This window comes from Monodon monoceros, unplaced genomic scaffold (genome assembly GCF_005190385.1).
Source record: "Monodon monoceros isolate NGI ecotype Baffin Bay Population unplaced genomic scaffold, NGI_Narwhal_1 Super_Scaffold_15, whole genome shotgun sequence".
In the NCBI taxonomy this organism is placed as follows: domain Eukaryota; kingdom Metazoa; phylum Chordata; class Mammalia; order Artiodactyla; family Monodontidae; genus Monodon; species Monodon monoceros.
The window spans coordinates 40,433,586-40,446,357 of NW_021703771.1; the positions used below are offsets into that span (position 1 = coordinate 40,433,586).

At 36.8% G+C, this 12,772-nt stretch overlaps 1 protein-coding gene across 3 annotated transcripts in view; it reads right to left on the bottom strand.

Moving 5' to 3' along the window:
* Positions 1-12,772, bottom strand: part of CDK19 (cyclin dependent kinase 19) — a 170,162-nt gene that overhangs the window by 42,761 nt on the left and 114,629 nt on the right. For all 3 annotated transcript variants that reach the window (XM_029223331.1, XM_029223332.1, XM_029223330.1), the window contains 2 exons: positions 7,375-7,485; positions 5,772-5,912 (listed from right to left, as the gene is read on the bottom strand). In XM_029223331.1, the coding sequence (XP_029079164.1) occupies positions 5,772-5,912; positions 7,375-7,485 (252 nt within the window). The remainder of the gene's footprint in view (positions 1-5,771; positions 5,913-7,374; positions 7,486-12,772) is intronic.

Consider the following 12,772-nt stretch of genomic DNA (forward strand, 5'->3'; position numbering starts at 1 on the left):
GCATATTAACTGGCAAAACTACATAGTTCTGGTTTGGCGATATTTTTTTTTTTCTTCCTTATGACACACCGTTGGTTCAGGCAGAATTTTTACTGGATTTTCAACAGCGCTGTAGGTTGTTTATGACATGTTGGCTATGTATATTTTACGTGTCTATTAATAACAAATTGCCCCCACATGTAGTATCTTTATTTTTTAATTAATTAATTAATTGTTTATTTTTGGCTGCGTTGGGTCTTTGTTGCTGTGCACGGGTTTTCTCTTGTTGAGGCGAGTGGGGGCTACTCTTTGTTACAGTGGGTGGGCTTCTCATTGTGGTGGATTCTCTTGTTGCAGAGCATGGGCTCTAGGCATGCGGGCTTCAGTAGTCGTGGAACGCGAGCTCAGTAGTTGTGGCTCACGGGCTCTAGAGCTCAGGCTCAGTAGTTGTGGCGCACTGGCTTAGTTGCTCCGAGGCATGTGGGCTCTTCCCGGACCAGGGCTCTAACCCGTGTCCCCAGCATTGGCAGGCGGATTCTTAACCACTGCACCACCAGAGAAGCCCAAGAAGCTCATAATTTTGAAAAAGAGATAAACTATACCTTGGCATTCTTCCAACCTACCAGAATAGTAATCCCATAAAAATGAGTCATCCTGTATTTCATCTTCTTACTCTTAGCTATATCCTGCTGTAAAATTAAAATACATCTTTCCTCCCTTGGTGTTTACAAGTTCCAAATATTTATAAACTTATGTCTCAACTGTCTCTCTGCTAAGATGAATATATTTAGCTCCTTTTCTCCTTTCCTTTTAAAGCAATTCCTCAATATAAGTCATCTTTTTGGTGACATTATTTAAATTCTCTATTTCTGTATTAAATTCTAGTATCCAAATGACATAATTAAAATACTGTTCTAGATATGAAATCAATCACAATGAAAAACACCAACCTCACTGATGATGTAATGCTTCTTTGTGTGAAGTCCAAAACACTGGTTTTTATTTACTTTTTAAATTTGTTAGGTTATACTATTACTGCAAATTTATATTTACTCTAACACCTTTAATTGTATGGATTTTCTAGGTTTCTCACACCAAATGAAAATTTAGAGATGGTATGTACTCTGAAACAGTTGTGACTAACAGATAGTGTAAAGCCAGATTCCCTATCATAATAAGAAATGAAGCATTTAAAAACCCTATTCATTGACTAAAACTGCAACTCTACTCTTCAGCTCACATACAAAATAATAATTTTTCAAATGTCTCCAACATATCCCTTTTACCCATATTCATACTTGATATACTCTATCTTTCTGTATCTACCACTGAATATATCTATAAAGTAAACATACAGTTTAAATCTTCTACTCCTGAAAATACTTTGGCAAAACCATGACAATATGGTCCAGATAGCAGGCCTCATGATCAGAGAAGAATTAAGTAGGCTATCACAGACTATATTCCTACTGGCTTAAAGTTTCAAATCTTATTAGAGTTACTTAAGCAGTAGAGGCACTAGGGGAATGTATAGGTAAAATACAAACAAGTGTTATACTAGGTCAGAACCACCTTCAGAACACATCTTCAATATTGTGTCCATGCTAATACAGACGGCCAATAGGCACATGAAAAGAGGCTCCACCTTCCCTATTGGCACAGTGGTTAAGAATCCTCCAATGCAGGGGACACGGATTCAAGCCCTGGTCTGGGAAGATCCCACGTGCCGTGGAGCAACTAAACCTGTGCGCCACAACTACTGAGCCTGCACTCTAGAGGCCACGAGCCACAACTACTGAGCCCGCACACCACAACTACTGAAGCCCGCATGCCACAATTACTGAAGCCCACATGTCTAGAGCTCATGCTCTGCAACAAGAGAAGCCACCACAATGAGAAGCCCACACACCACAACGAAAAGTAGCCCCCGCTTGCCACAACTAGAGAAAGCCCATACGCAGCAACGAAGACCCAACACAACGAAAAATTAATTAATTAATTTTTTTAAAAAAGAGGCTCCACGTCACTAATTATTAGAGAAATGCAAATCAAAACTACAATGAGGTACCACCTCACACCAGTCAGAATGGCCATCATTAAAAAGTCTACAACTAACAAATGCTGGAGAGGGTGTGGAGGAAAGGGAACGCTCTTATACTGTTGGTGGGAATGTAAGTTGGTGCAGCTACTATGGAAAACAGTATGGAGTTTCCTTAAAAAATTAATAATAGAGTTACCACATGATCCAGCAATCCCACTCCTGGGAACATATCCAGACAAAACCATAATTCACAAAGATACATTCACCCTTACATTCATAGCAACACTATTCACAACAGCCAAGACGTGGAAACAACCTAAATGTCCATCAACAGATGAATGGATAAAGATGTGGTATGTATATAAAATAGAATACTACTCAGCCATAAAAAAGAATGAAATAATGCCATCTGCAGCAACACAGATGCAACTAGAGATTATCATACCAAGTGAAGCAAGTCAGAAAGAGAAAGACAAATACCATATGATATCACTTATATGTGGAATCTAAAGTATGGCACAAATGAACCTATCTATGAAACAGAAACAGAATCACAGACATAGGGAACAGACTGGTGGTTGCCAAGGGGGAGGGGGTTGGGGGAGGGATGAAGTGGGAGGTTGAGGTTAGCAGATGTAAGCTATTATATATAGAATGGATAAACAACAAGGTCCTACTATATAACACAGGGAACTATATTCAATATCCTATGAGAAACCATAACGGAAAAGAATATTTTTAGAAAGAATGTGTGTGTGTGTGTGTGTGTGTATAAATAAATATAACTGAATCACTTTGCTGTACAGCAGAAATTAACACAACGTTGTAAATCAACTATACTTCAATTAAAAACATACATATTGTGTCCATGCTATGGATGAAGTAATAATAATCAAGGGTGGCTTCTTTAATGGGGAAAAATAATTTCATTTGGGAAAAAAAAACTTCATTCTGTTGCCCACAAACTTTTAGCACTTAAAAACAAACAAACTCCCTAGCCTGATATTAGGGCCTTCCTCGATCAGGCTCCAACCCATATCTTCCTAGTCTTACTTCATACTACCCTAATTCAGCTTATCCATTTTTGAGCCAGACAGAACTACACACTCTTTCTGGGATAATTCAAGTGCTTTCTCACCTCAGAAATGTTATATCCAACACTTCATTAGGTTACCCTCATCTCTCAAATCTCTATTTAAATTCTACTCATCCTTCAAAGTCCAGCTCAAATGGCACCTCTCTGAAGCTTGTCCTTATTCCCCCACTCAGAACCTCTTCTAACCCTGAATAGCATTTAGTCTGTACTTCTCACATTGCCATGTTCACATTCTCTCTCGTCTATCGGATAGTAAAATTGTTTGTGTACATGTCATTATTTCTTCTCTCAGACTAAACTCCTGAGAAGGTCTTGATACAGTCATGTTTGTACTGTCCTCACCCTTTCATGCTTTGCACATACAAGGAAATAATAAAAATTTATTTGAGAAGTGTGCTGAATACATATGTTACCTGATCCAAAAACATTCCGTAGTAATTAATATTCTTACTGATATTCATTCACTAAGGAAATATTTACTCAGTACCTATTGTGTACTGGAGCAGTAGTGTACCAAAATGAGTCAGAGACCCCACTCTCTCAATAAGTTTATGGTCTAGAACATCTTCTAGGCATCTATATAAATTACTATAGTACTAATAGGCAAATGCCAGAAGAGAAGTAAAGATGAAGTACAACAGCAACCAACAAGGAGGAGAGATTATTTCTAAGTAATGATGGATATGAGGATAAGTTTTAACATTTGTGCAGGTCCTGAAAGACAGGTAATATTTGAATATGTAGAGACGGGGTAAGGAGTTTTAGCAGGAGAAATAAAGGCCACTGAGGCAGGAACTCTCAGGAGGATCCAGGGAACAATCAATAGTTAAACAGTACAGTGTAAATAAAAGATTACAGGGATACAGAAGAAAAATTTTAAAGGCAGTTGGAGCTATACCTGAGAAGACCTCAAAAGCCAAAAAAGGAACTATAGCTTTAGTCTGTAAGCAATGAGGAACTGTTTCAAAGTTCTTAAGCAGGGGCTGAGTAATTATTCAGAAGATCTAAAGTGGACTGGAAGGGAAAGAGATTGTTGATAAGGAGACAAGTTAAGAGGCTAGCACCATACTACAAGAAAAAGATAATAAAGGCCTGAACTAGGAATGAGGCACTAGGAATGGAAACAGATGAATGGAAGAGATATTTTAGAGGTGAAACTGACAGGATTAGGCAAGTTCTGGATGTGGAGTACAAGGGTCTGCAAGTGGTAAAAGAAGTTTCTAGGCTAGGAGGTGGGTGCTGCCATAACCAAAATAGAGGACACTAAAGCAGCAGCAAGTTTGGATGGGAGAAAACTGAATCCTGGTTATATTAGGTTTTAGTACCACTAGATATTCAGGCAGTGACATCACAAATAAAATGTGTTAATCTATGCTATTTAGAACAAAATACACAATTTTGTGACAAAAAGAGAAGAGCTGAGATCAGTTAATCTTCAGTAAAGGATTCTGATCAATGATTCAAACATGAATATGACCTCAAAAATATAACTCACATAGGCTATGTTATATACAGCAAATTAAAATCTAAAACCATTTATGAAGGAAGGTTTGACCTAGAACAACTTCATGTACCCAAGAATCATTTTAAAACATGCTGATTCACGGGTAATAGTAACGTGGATAAGTGGAAGGCTTTGAGAACCTTAGTTTAAAATTATGAGGTGAAATGCTTCTATTGAAACGGTAAATGCATCTTTGTGGTCCCTGTCATTTGGCCCCAATGTAACTCCAATGCCACATCAAGAGATGCTCAAGCCAGAAGACTAGGCCTGACTGACAAGGTAGCAAGGGGTACTATCTAGATCCCTTATGTATTCATTCCTTTCTATAATAAATACTTCTCCTCAATTAAAAAAATTGAGTCGACATAGATCTATCCCTACTATATCCCTAGAATCTGCAAAAGCCTAAGCAAAATAAAACTTGCAACTATAAACTCAGTGGTATTACAGCTATTAAGTACCCGTATTTCTTAAGAACAAAAAATCTCATCAACATAAACTAAAATGATAACAATGAAAAGATGAATAAAATAACTTGACATTAATAAATGTTTGTTATATGTGTACTGAGTAAAAAAGTAAAACCAAACATCAAACATTTGAATTATGGATAATATGCCTAATAAGTATTGATATATTTCCCCTGTTAGTTACTTATTTACTTATTGTTAATACTAATAACATTCTATTTACTGGAGGCAGTGTCATTATTTCAGTTTAGCTTTGAAAACAATGTGAATTCAGTCTTTAATTATTAAACTGTTTACTAATGGTGAGCAAAATTACGAAAAACAAAATGAATCAAAAGGTACTTGTTTCGCATATGGCCATCCCATTAAGATTATGCTCATCGTAAATCAACTATACTCCAGTAAAAATTAAAAAAAAAAAAAGATTATGCCAATCATTTGTTGAAAATCATAATGACATTTTATAGCTGTGCGTAAATGTAAGGGAAGAATATACAACAAAAGTTAATAACAGTAATCTTTTGATCATAGGCTTATGGTGATTTTTATTTCCTTCTTTTTTGCTTATGTGTATTTTCAAATTTTTCTATAATTCATGTTCATCGTAACTGTACCAAGAAGAAAAGATATTTCTGAAAAGAGAAAGACACATATTGAGCGATTTAAAAGAAACATACTTACCAGATCTCTGTGAAGCACCCAATTTGCATGGAGGTAATGGATACCGTCAAGAATCTGGTAAAGTAATGATTTAACCATAGATCTTGGCAACTGCATGGGCTTTTTATTTGCTTTTGATGCACGATGAAACTTAATAATATGCTAAAAATTAAAATATATATATTATAATAACATAGTCTTTGCCTGTGTCAATAAAACACAATCAAGGCTGCAATAAATTCTCTACATTTTAATATTACTTATTAAAGGCCAATAATGACACAAAGAAAAATAATTTGAATAATAAGATCAAACCAAAACAATCTATATTGAGGGTAAATATGACAGTATTAATGTGGTTATAATGACTAGATTTACTGAAACCATTAAGATTTTCATTAAATAAAACCAAGAAGTAACAAGGGTTGGTATTTAAAAACCTGCCTAAAAAATTGTATTAGTTGTATTCCCTACTGACAGAAAGAGTAAACAAAAGGAAAAAAACCCTGTAAATCTTTCCTATTCTATAAAAAGTTAGTGCATTTGGGTAACATCACTGGCTATATGTATTATTAGAATTATTGGAAAGTTCACCTTCTTTGGCACATAATGAAATTAGGATATATTCTCAGTAGTCAATATTAAATAGCAAATCACTACTAGAAAGCAGCAGGGAGAGAAAAAAGGAGAATTCAGTCCCATTGAAATAAATACAACCAGATCATCATATTCAAATTTTTATGTACACATGTTACATTGTGGGTTATAAAACTTTGTAATGAAGGGGAAGAAATTCTACCTGCGCCCACCCCTCACATCCACCTCTATCTCCACTCCACCCTTGTCCAAAACATGCCAAAATGGGTACTAAATATCCATGGCAGGGGAGATTGTTGTCAATATCTGCTATAAAAGCATAAACTGAAATCTCCTTCAAAACCTATGAGTTTGCTAAAGTTATTCCTAAAAAGATTTATAATTTTTATAGATGACAAACCACACTATATTGAATCAAAATTTAATTATCCAAAATTTGAACTTACTGCCAAATTGGAATTTTTTTACTTTTGGCAACTCCTGGGATAAAATGTTTAAATGCCCTGATTCCTAACTTTAAACATTTGGAATTAAAAATTTTGGCTTCTTTTATATATTGATAAAAACAACCCTAATATTTGCAAAACCGTAGGTGTTCTTCCATTTGGTGGAGTCCATTTTAAATGGCAAAATGCTGCAAGATCGACCTTAATTTAGAGAGAGAAACTATTCACAGGTACATAACTGGTTAAATTTGAACTACTGTGTGGACCACAAAAGAAAGCAATTTTCACTACACATATTAGTAAACTGCCATTAATCACTTGCATAAAATTACAATTTCCCACTCAGTAAGATTTTTTGAAGTGAAATTTCTGAATGTTACAAATATCTTCTCAGTAAAATAGGATGCTAATGTTTATTGCTCTAATTCTTTTAAATCAAAATTTACATTTAGTATATTTATTTTGAACTATGGTCAACAGAGCAAGTCTTCCTTTCTGTGCATTAGCAGTATGGAACACATACATTTACTTCTTCATACCTATATAAAATTACCCTAAAAATAAAGTGAGTTTAGACTTACCCATAAATCATGCTCGGCATAATCAAACAGCAGCCACACCTTCCTGTCACTGTGAGAAAGGAACACCTTCTGCAGGGCGATCACATTAGGGTGCTTCAATTCTCGCAAAAGCTGAACGCAAGAGGAAGAGAGGGGTCACTATCCTGTTAGCAAGGGGAGGGGGGGATGATGCATACTGGCATGCTAGTTTTGCCTTAACTCCCATAACTTCAAAATGAAATTTTTGAAAATTTAGACAATCCAGATAAGCAACATTAAACACACACACACACATGCACACCCAAATACCGCTACTCAGAGATAAGCTTTGTTAACATCTTGGTGCATTTCTTTCCAATCCTTTTTCTATGTGTATGTGTGTGTTTTTAAAATGGGATCTTTTTACATGGTAAAATGTAAAATAGTAAAAGCAAAAGTAATATCATATTGCTAAATAATTAAATATATTTTACATGTGCGTATTTTTTTTTTTTAACTAGAGGAAAAACTTCCTGGGAAGCAGAAATACTGTTTGTATCCACTCCAGCACAGTATGTGCTCAATAAATATCAGACAAAAGAAGGAAAGATATTTAACAATCCCTAACTTATCCATGCCTAGAGCATGAGACTGAGGTTTTTTAGAAGAGTAATGAGCATAAGGCAATGACTCTCAAACCCACTGATAAAAACTGGTGTGGAGAAGAGGTCCTGTAAATAGGGAAAAGAACAGGCCTACACAAAGCAGAAAGCTTCAAGCTGGATTCTGATAATAAGAAGGAAAGATAGACCAGATCAGCAAGTGAAAACTTAGTACTTGGTACATAACAGGCAGTTGCTTGATAAAATATTTAGCAATAATAACGTTAGCTGCTCAAGGTGAAAGCCTTATAAATATGCCTGCCTCATGCTGTCCTTAACCAGGGTTCAGACTTAATAGGTAGAAACATACTCAGTTTGATAAATATTTCAAATGCCTTTTAAATGTAAAGCTCTGTGGAAGATACAAAAAGGGAGAGTTTATAAATTGTTTTTCTCACACTTAATCCTCCTAGCAACACTATGATGCACACAGAAGCTGAGGTTCAGTGTAATAAAAATAACTTGAGCAAAGTTCAACATTAGAAAGAGAAGAGGTTTGGATTTAAATAGATCTGCCTGATTCCAAAGTCCATGCTTTTTCCAGTTCAGCTAAAGTCCTTGTCTTCAATTCCTACAATGTGGTAGGGAAGACAGACATACAAATAGATCAATGAGGCAGAGAGAAATAAATCACTTAGCCATCTGAATAACTTTAAATGAGTAGCGCATACCTTGAATGCTTGTGCTGGAATCATGTCAAAGTCATCTGAACTCCACCTCTGCAACTTTTATAGGCCACTTCCCAGTTGTGTATTTCTTCACTACTTTCAATGACAGATTTCTCAATTCTCTCATTTTGCCTGTCACTCAGCTCTTTCTCTTCACCTACACCTTGACAACCTTGCTGGAAAGTGCTCTACCAGCTATAACTTGGGCATGATTCCCAGATGTGACTCCCTGGGTTCTCCCTCCAAACCATATGCCCTGGAACACAGCTAAGAAATAAAAGTAGGATGGGCTGAGCTGCCCCTAGCAGGTCTTTACTTCTCACAGCCTGCCTCAGGATTCTACCTATTTCTATTTCTGTTGGATGTAGGTGGGAAAGAAGGAGCTGGAAGAAAAATGACCAGAGAAGATAAAACAGTCCTACTCCCTTGCCGAGGGGTAGGGTTGGGGGGTGCAGAATTAGGTGGGTGCTCAGCTATCAGTTACTGTCTCTGCTCCCATGGCCTAAGAAATCTTAAGCAGTCCTGCTTCTGGCTTCAGATGCAAATGTTACACATCATATGTTCCTAATTAATGATGGAATCAGAAAAAGCGGCATTTTAGATTAATGCAGAGCTATATTCAGACAGTTTCCTGCTTATTGAATGCTTTAGGCTCCTAGACTCAGTCAAATAATGTGTTTAATGATGACCCCACTTGCCATGGTCAACCTTGCTATTGATGAACTTAGAGAATTTGATTTTATTAAGTGTCTACCCAGAATATATGTTCTTTCCTGCTTGCAGGGGAAGGAAAGGTGAAACTCACTTCTGCATCTAAACCAGGCTCTTGAAACACCAAACACTGGCACAGACTCCTGAACCCTGGACCCCACTTGTCTGGGAGAGGGCATGTCACATGTAGCAATATTTAATCAATATCTCTAAAAAAATTATGGTTTTTGTGACTACAAATTACTGATCACTCTACAATGAATCTACCTTAAGTCCTATGTTTTTTTGTTTTGTTTTTTCTGTTTGTTTTTTTTTGCGGTACGCGGGCCTCTCACTGTTGTGGCCTCTCCCGTTGCGGAGCACAGGCTCCGGACATGCAGGCTCAGCGGCCATGGCTCACGGACCCAGCCGCTCCGTGGCATGTGGGATCTTCCCAGACCGAGGCACGAACCCGTGTCCCCTGCATCGGCAGGCGGACTCTCAACCACTGCGCCACCAGGGAAGCCCTTAAGTCCTATGTTTGAACATTATTTTGAATAGGTTATACATCTATATAGTTCAAAAATCAAAAGTACATAAAAGGAGATACATTGAGATGTCTCATTATCACTCCTGCCTCCAGTGACCACAGGCCCTCTTGCCTCCTAGAAGTAACAACTTTTATTAGTTACTTGTTAATCTTTCCAGTGTTTGTTTACGCAAATAAAAGCAAATATGAATATTTACACAAAAGATAGCACCTATTTATTTTTAACTTTATCCTGTAAATCTCTCATTACCAGTACAATATTAGTTTATAGAAATCCTTCTGTTCTTTCTTACAGCTCCATGGTATTCCCAGGTCACTTTTTTTGTGGTAAAATATATATAACATAAAATTTACCATTTTAACTATTTTTAAGTATGCAGTTCAGTGGCATTAAGTACATTCATATTGTTGTGTAAGAACCACCACTGTACCCTTTCTCCAGAATGTTTTCACAAACTGAAACTCTGTACCAGTATGCATCTCCCATTCCCAGCCCCTGGTATCTGCTATTCTATTTTCTGTCTCTATGAAGTTAACTATTCCAGGTACCTCATATAAATGGATCTGTTCAATATTTGTTCTTTTGTGTCTGGCTTTTTTCACTTAACATGTCTTCAAGATTCATCCATGTTGTAGCATGTATCAGGATTTCCTTCCTTTTTAAGGCTAAGTAATATTTCATCGTATGTACACACCACATTTGCTTATTCATTCATCCCTCCCAACATCCCATGGACATTTGGGTTGATTCTACCTTTTGGCTATTATGAATAATGCTGCCTTGAAGACTGATGTACAAATATCTGTTTGAGTCCTTGCTTTCAATTCTTTTATATACTCAGAAGTAGAATTGCTGGGCCCTATAGTAATTCTATGTTTGATTTTTTTGAGGAATTGCCATTCATTCAGGTTACCTTTTAATATGACATATAGGAGGGGAGAGGGTAAAGTTTGCAACTGCATGCATTTACTAGAAAATTTCCCCTTATCCCCCAAATTGTATTATATAGCAACATACACTTTCCATTTCTGCATACCTACTATGCCTTTTCTACCCTACAGGTCTTTTTGTTTTTCGGCCACACTACACGGCATGTGAGATCTTAGTTCCCCAACCAGGAATCAAACCCGTGCCCCCTGCAGTGGAAGTGCAGAGTACTGACCACTGGACCACCAGGGAATTCCAACCCTTCAAGTCTTTATAAGTCACTAAATATCAATGTGAAGGCAGGCTGAGGCTAATAAATAGCAAACTATGTCTGTTTCATTCCCTCTCCTAATTCATTTTTCACTCTATAGCCAGAGTGGTGTTTAAAAAATACAGAGCTGCAGCCATAAAAAAAGAAGGAAATTTTGCCATTTGCAGCAACATGGATGGACCTGGAGGGTATTATGCTAAGTGAAATAGGTCAGACAGAGAAAGACAAATACTGTCTTGCATGTGGAATACAGTTACATGTGGAATCTAAAAAATACAACAAACTAGTGACCACAACAAAAAAGAAGCAGACTCACAGATATAGAGAACAAACTAATGGTCACCAGTGCAGAGAAGTGGGAGGGGCAATATAGGGATAGGGGATTAAGAGGTACAAACTATTATGCATAACATAAGCTACAAAGACATATTGTACAACACAGGGAATATAGCCAATATTTTATAATAACTATAAATAGAGAATAACCTTTAAAACTGTGAAAGGCTAATATTATACGCCTGTAACATATAATATTGTACATCAGCTATACTTCAATTAAACAAAAAGAAATCGATCATCTCTGTCACTAGGGACAGAACTGAGGAAGTAAAGCAAGAGATAAGGCAAAGGGCAAATAATAAGGAGGCTTGTAAGCCATGCAGAAGTGTCACCAGCGAGGTTCTCCAATATCACTAGAAACATGCTGGGTACGGTGGGTTAGTGGAGAAGTCAGCTGATATACAAGGTACCACGCTGTGACTTTCTTCTGTGCATGTCTCATGGTCGGGCCACTGAATGAGTGACTTTGGGGGTGATGGAGTTTAGGATGACTCAGATTTGACTTCCCTGAATCATCTGTACTTGGTATGTATTTATATTAGTAGACTTGATACGTATTTATCTTAGTATACTTGATATGTATTTGTATTAGTATACTTTTATACAGTATTAACTGTTTACATCCACCTCCTCTAGCAGACCATAGGCTTTTTGAGGACAAACACAATTTTAAATCTATCTCTACAGGGACTAGCACAATGTGTGGCATGTAGAAGTGATCTCATCCAGTTTGGAGGCTTTAAATGTCACCTGTACATATTAACTCCCAAATGTTTATTTCTAGCCCACACAGATTCCCTGAAGTGCAGCTACGCATGTATATATAACTGCCTCAACATCTCTACTTGAATGGCTAAAAGCCGATACTGAGGTTGTGATCTCCACCTCCCCTGCCTTCTTCTCCAACTGCTCTTCCCCAATCTCAGTTAGAAGCAACTCCATCATTCCAGTTACTCAGGCAAAAAAAATCTCATCTACTTTAGCTCAATCCTCAATATCACCTCCTCAAGTCTTCTACAGTCCTTCTATTTAAAATGATAACCACCCCTCTGCATCTTTATTTTTCTGCAAAGTACTATCACTATCAAATATACTATAGTTCTATATCCCTTATCTATAATTCTAGAGAGCTCAGAAAACCAAAAGCTTTCTAGTAACTCAGGTAAGAGAAAAAATTTACACTTCAGTGGAAAAATGCATTGTCAAAGGCACATCATTTCAGGTTATCTGATTCTGATTCTATGGAAGCTATTTTACAACTCTGTACATTATAGATAACTGACAATGATGCAGAATAAGTCATGTCTATCTACACGCAAATTCTGTCCTGTC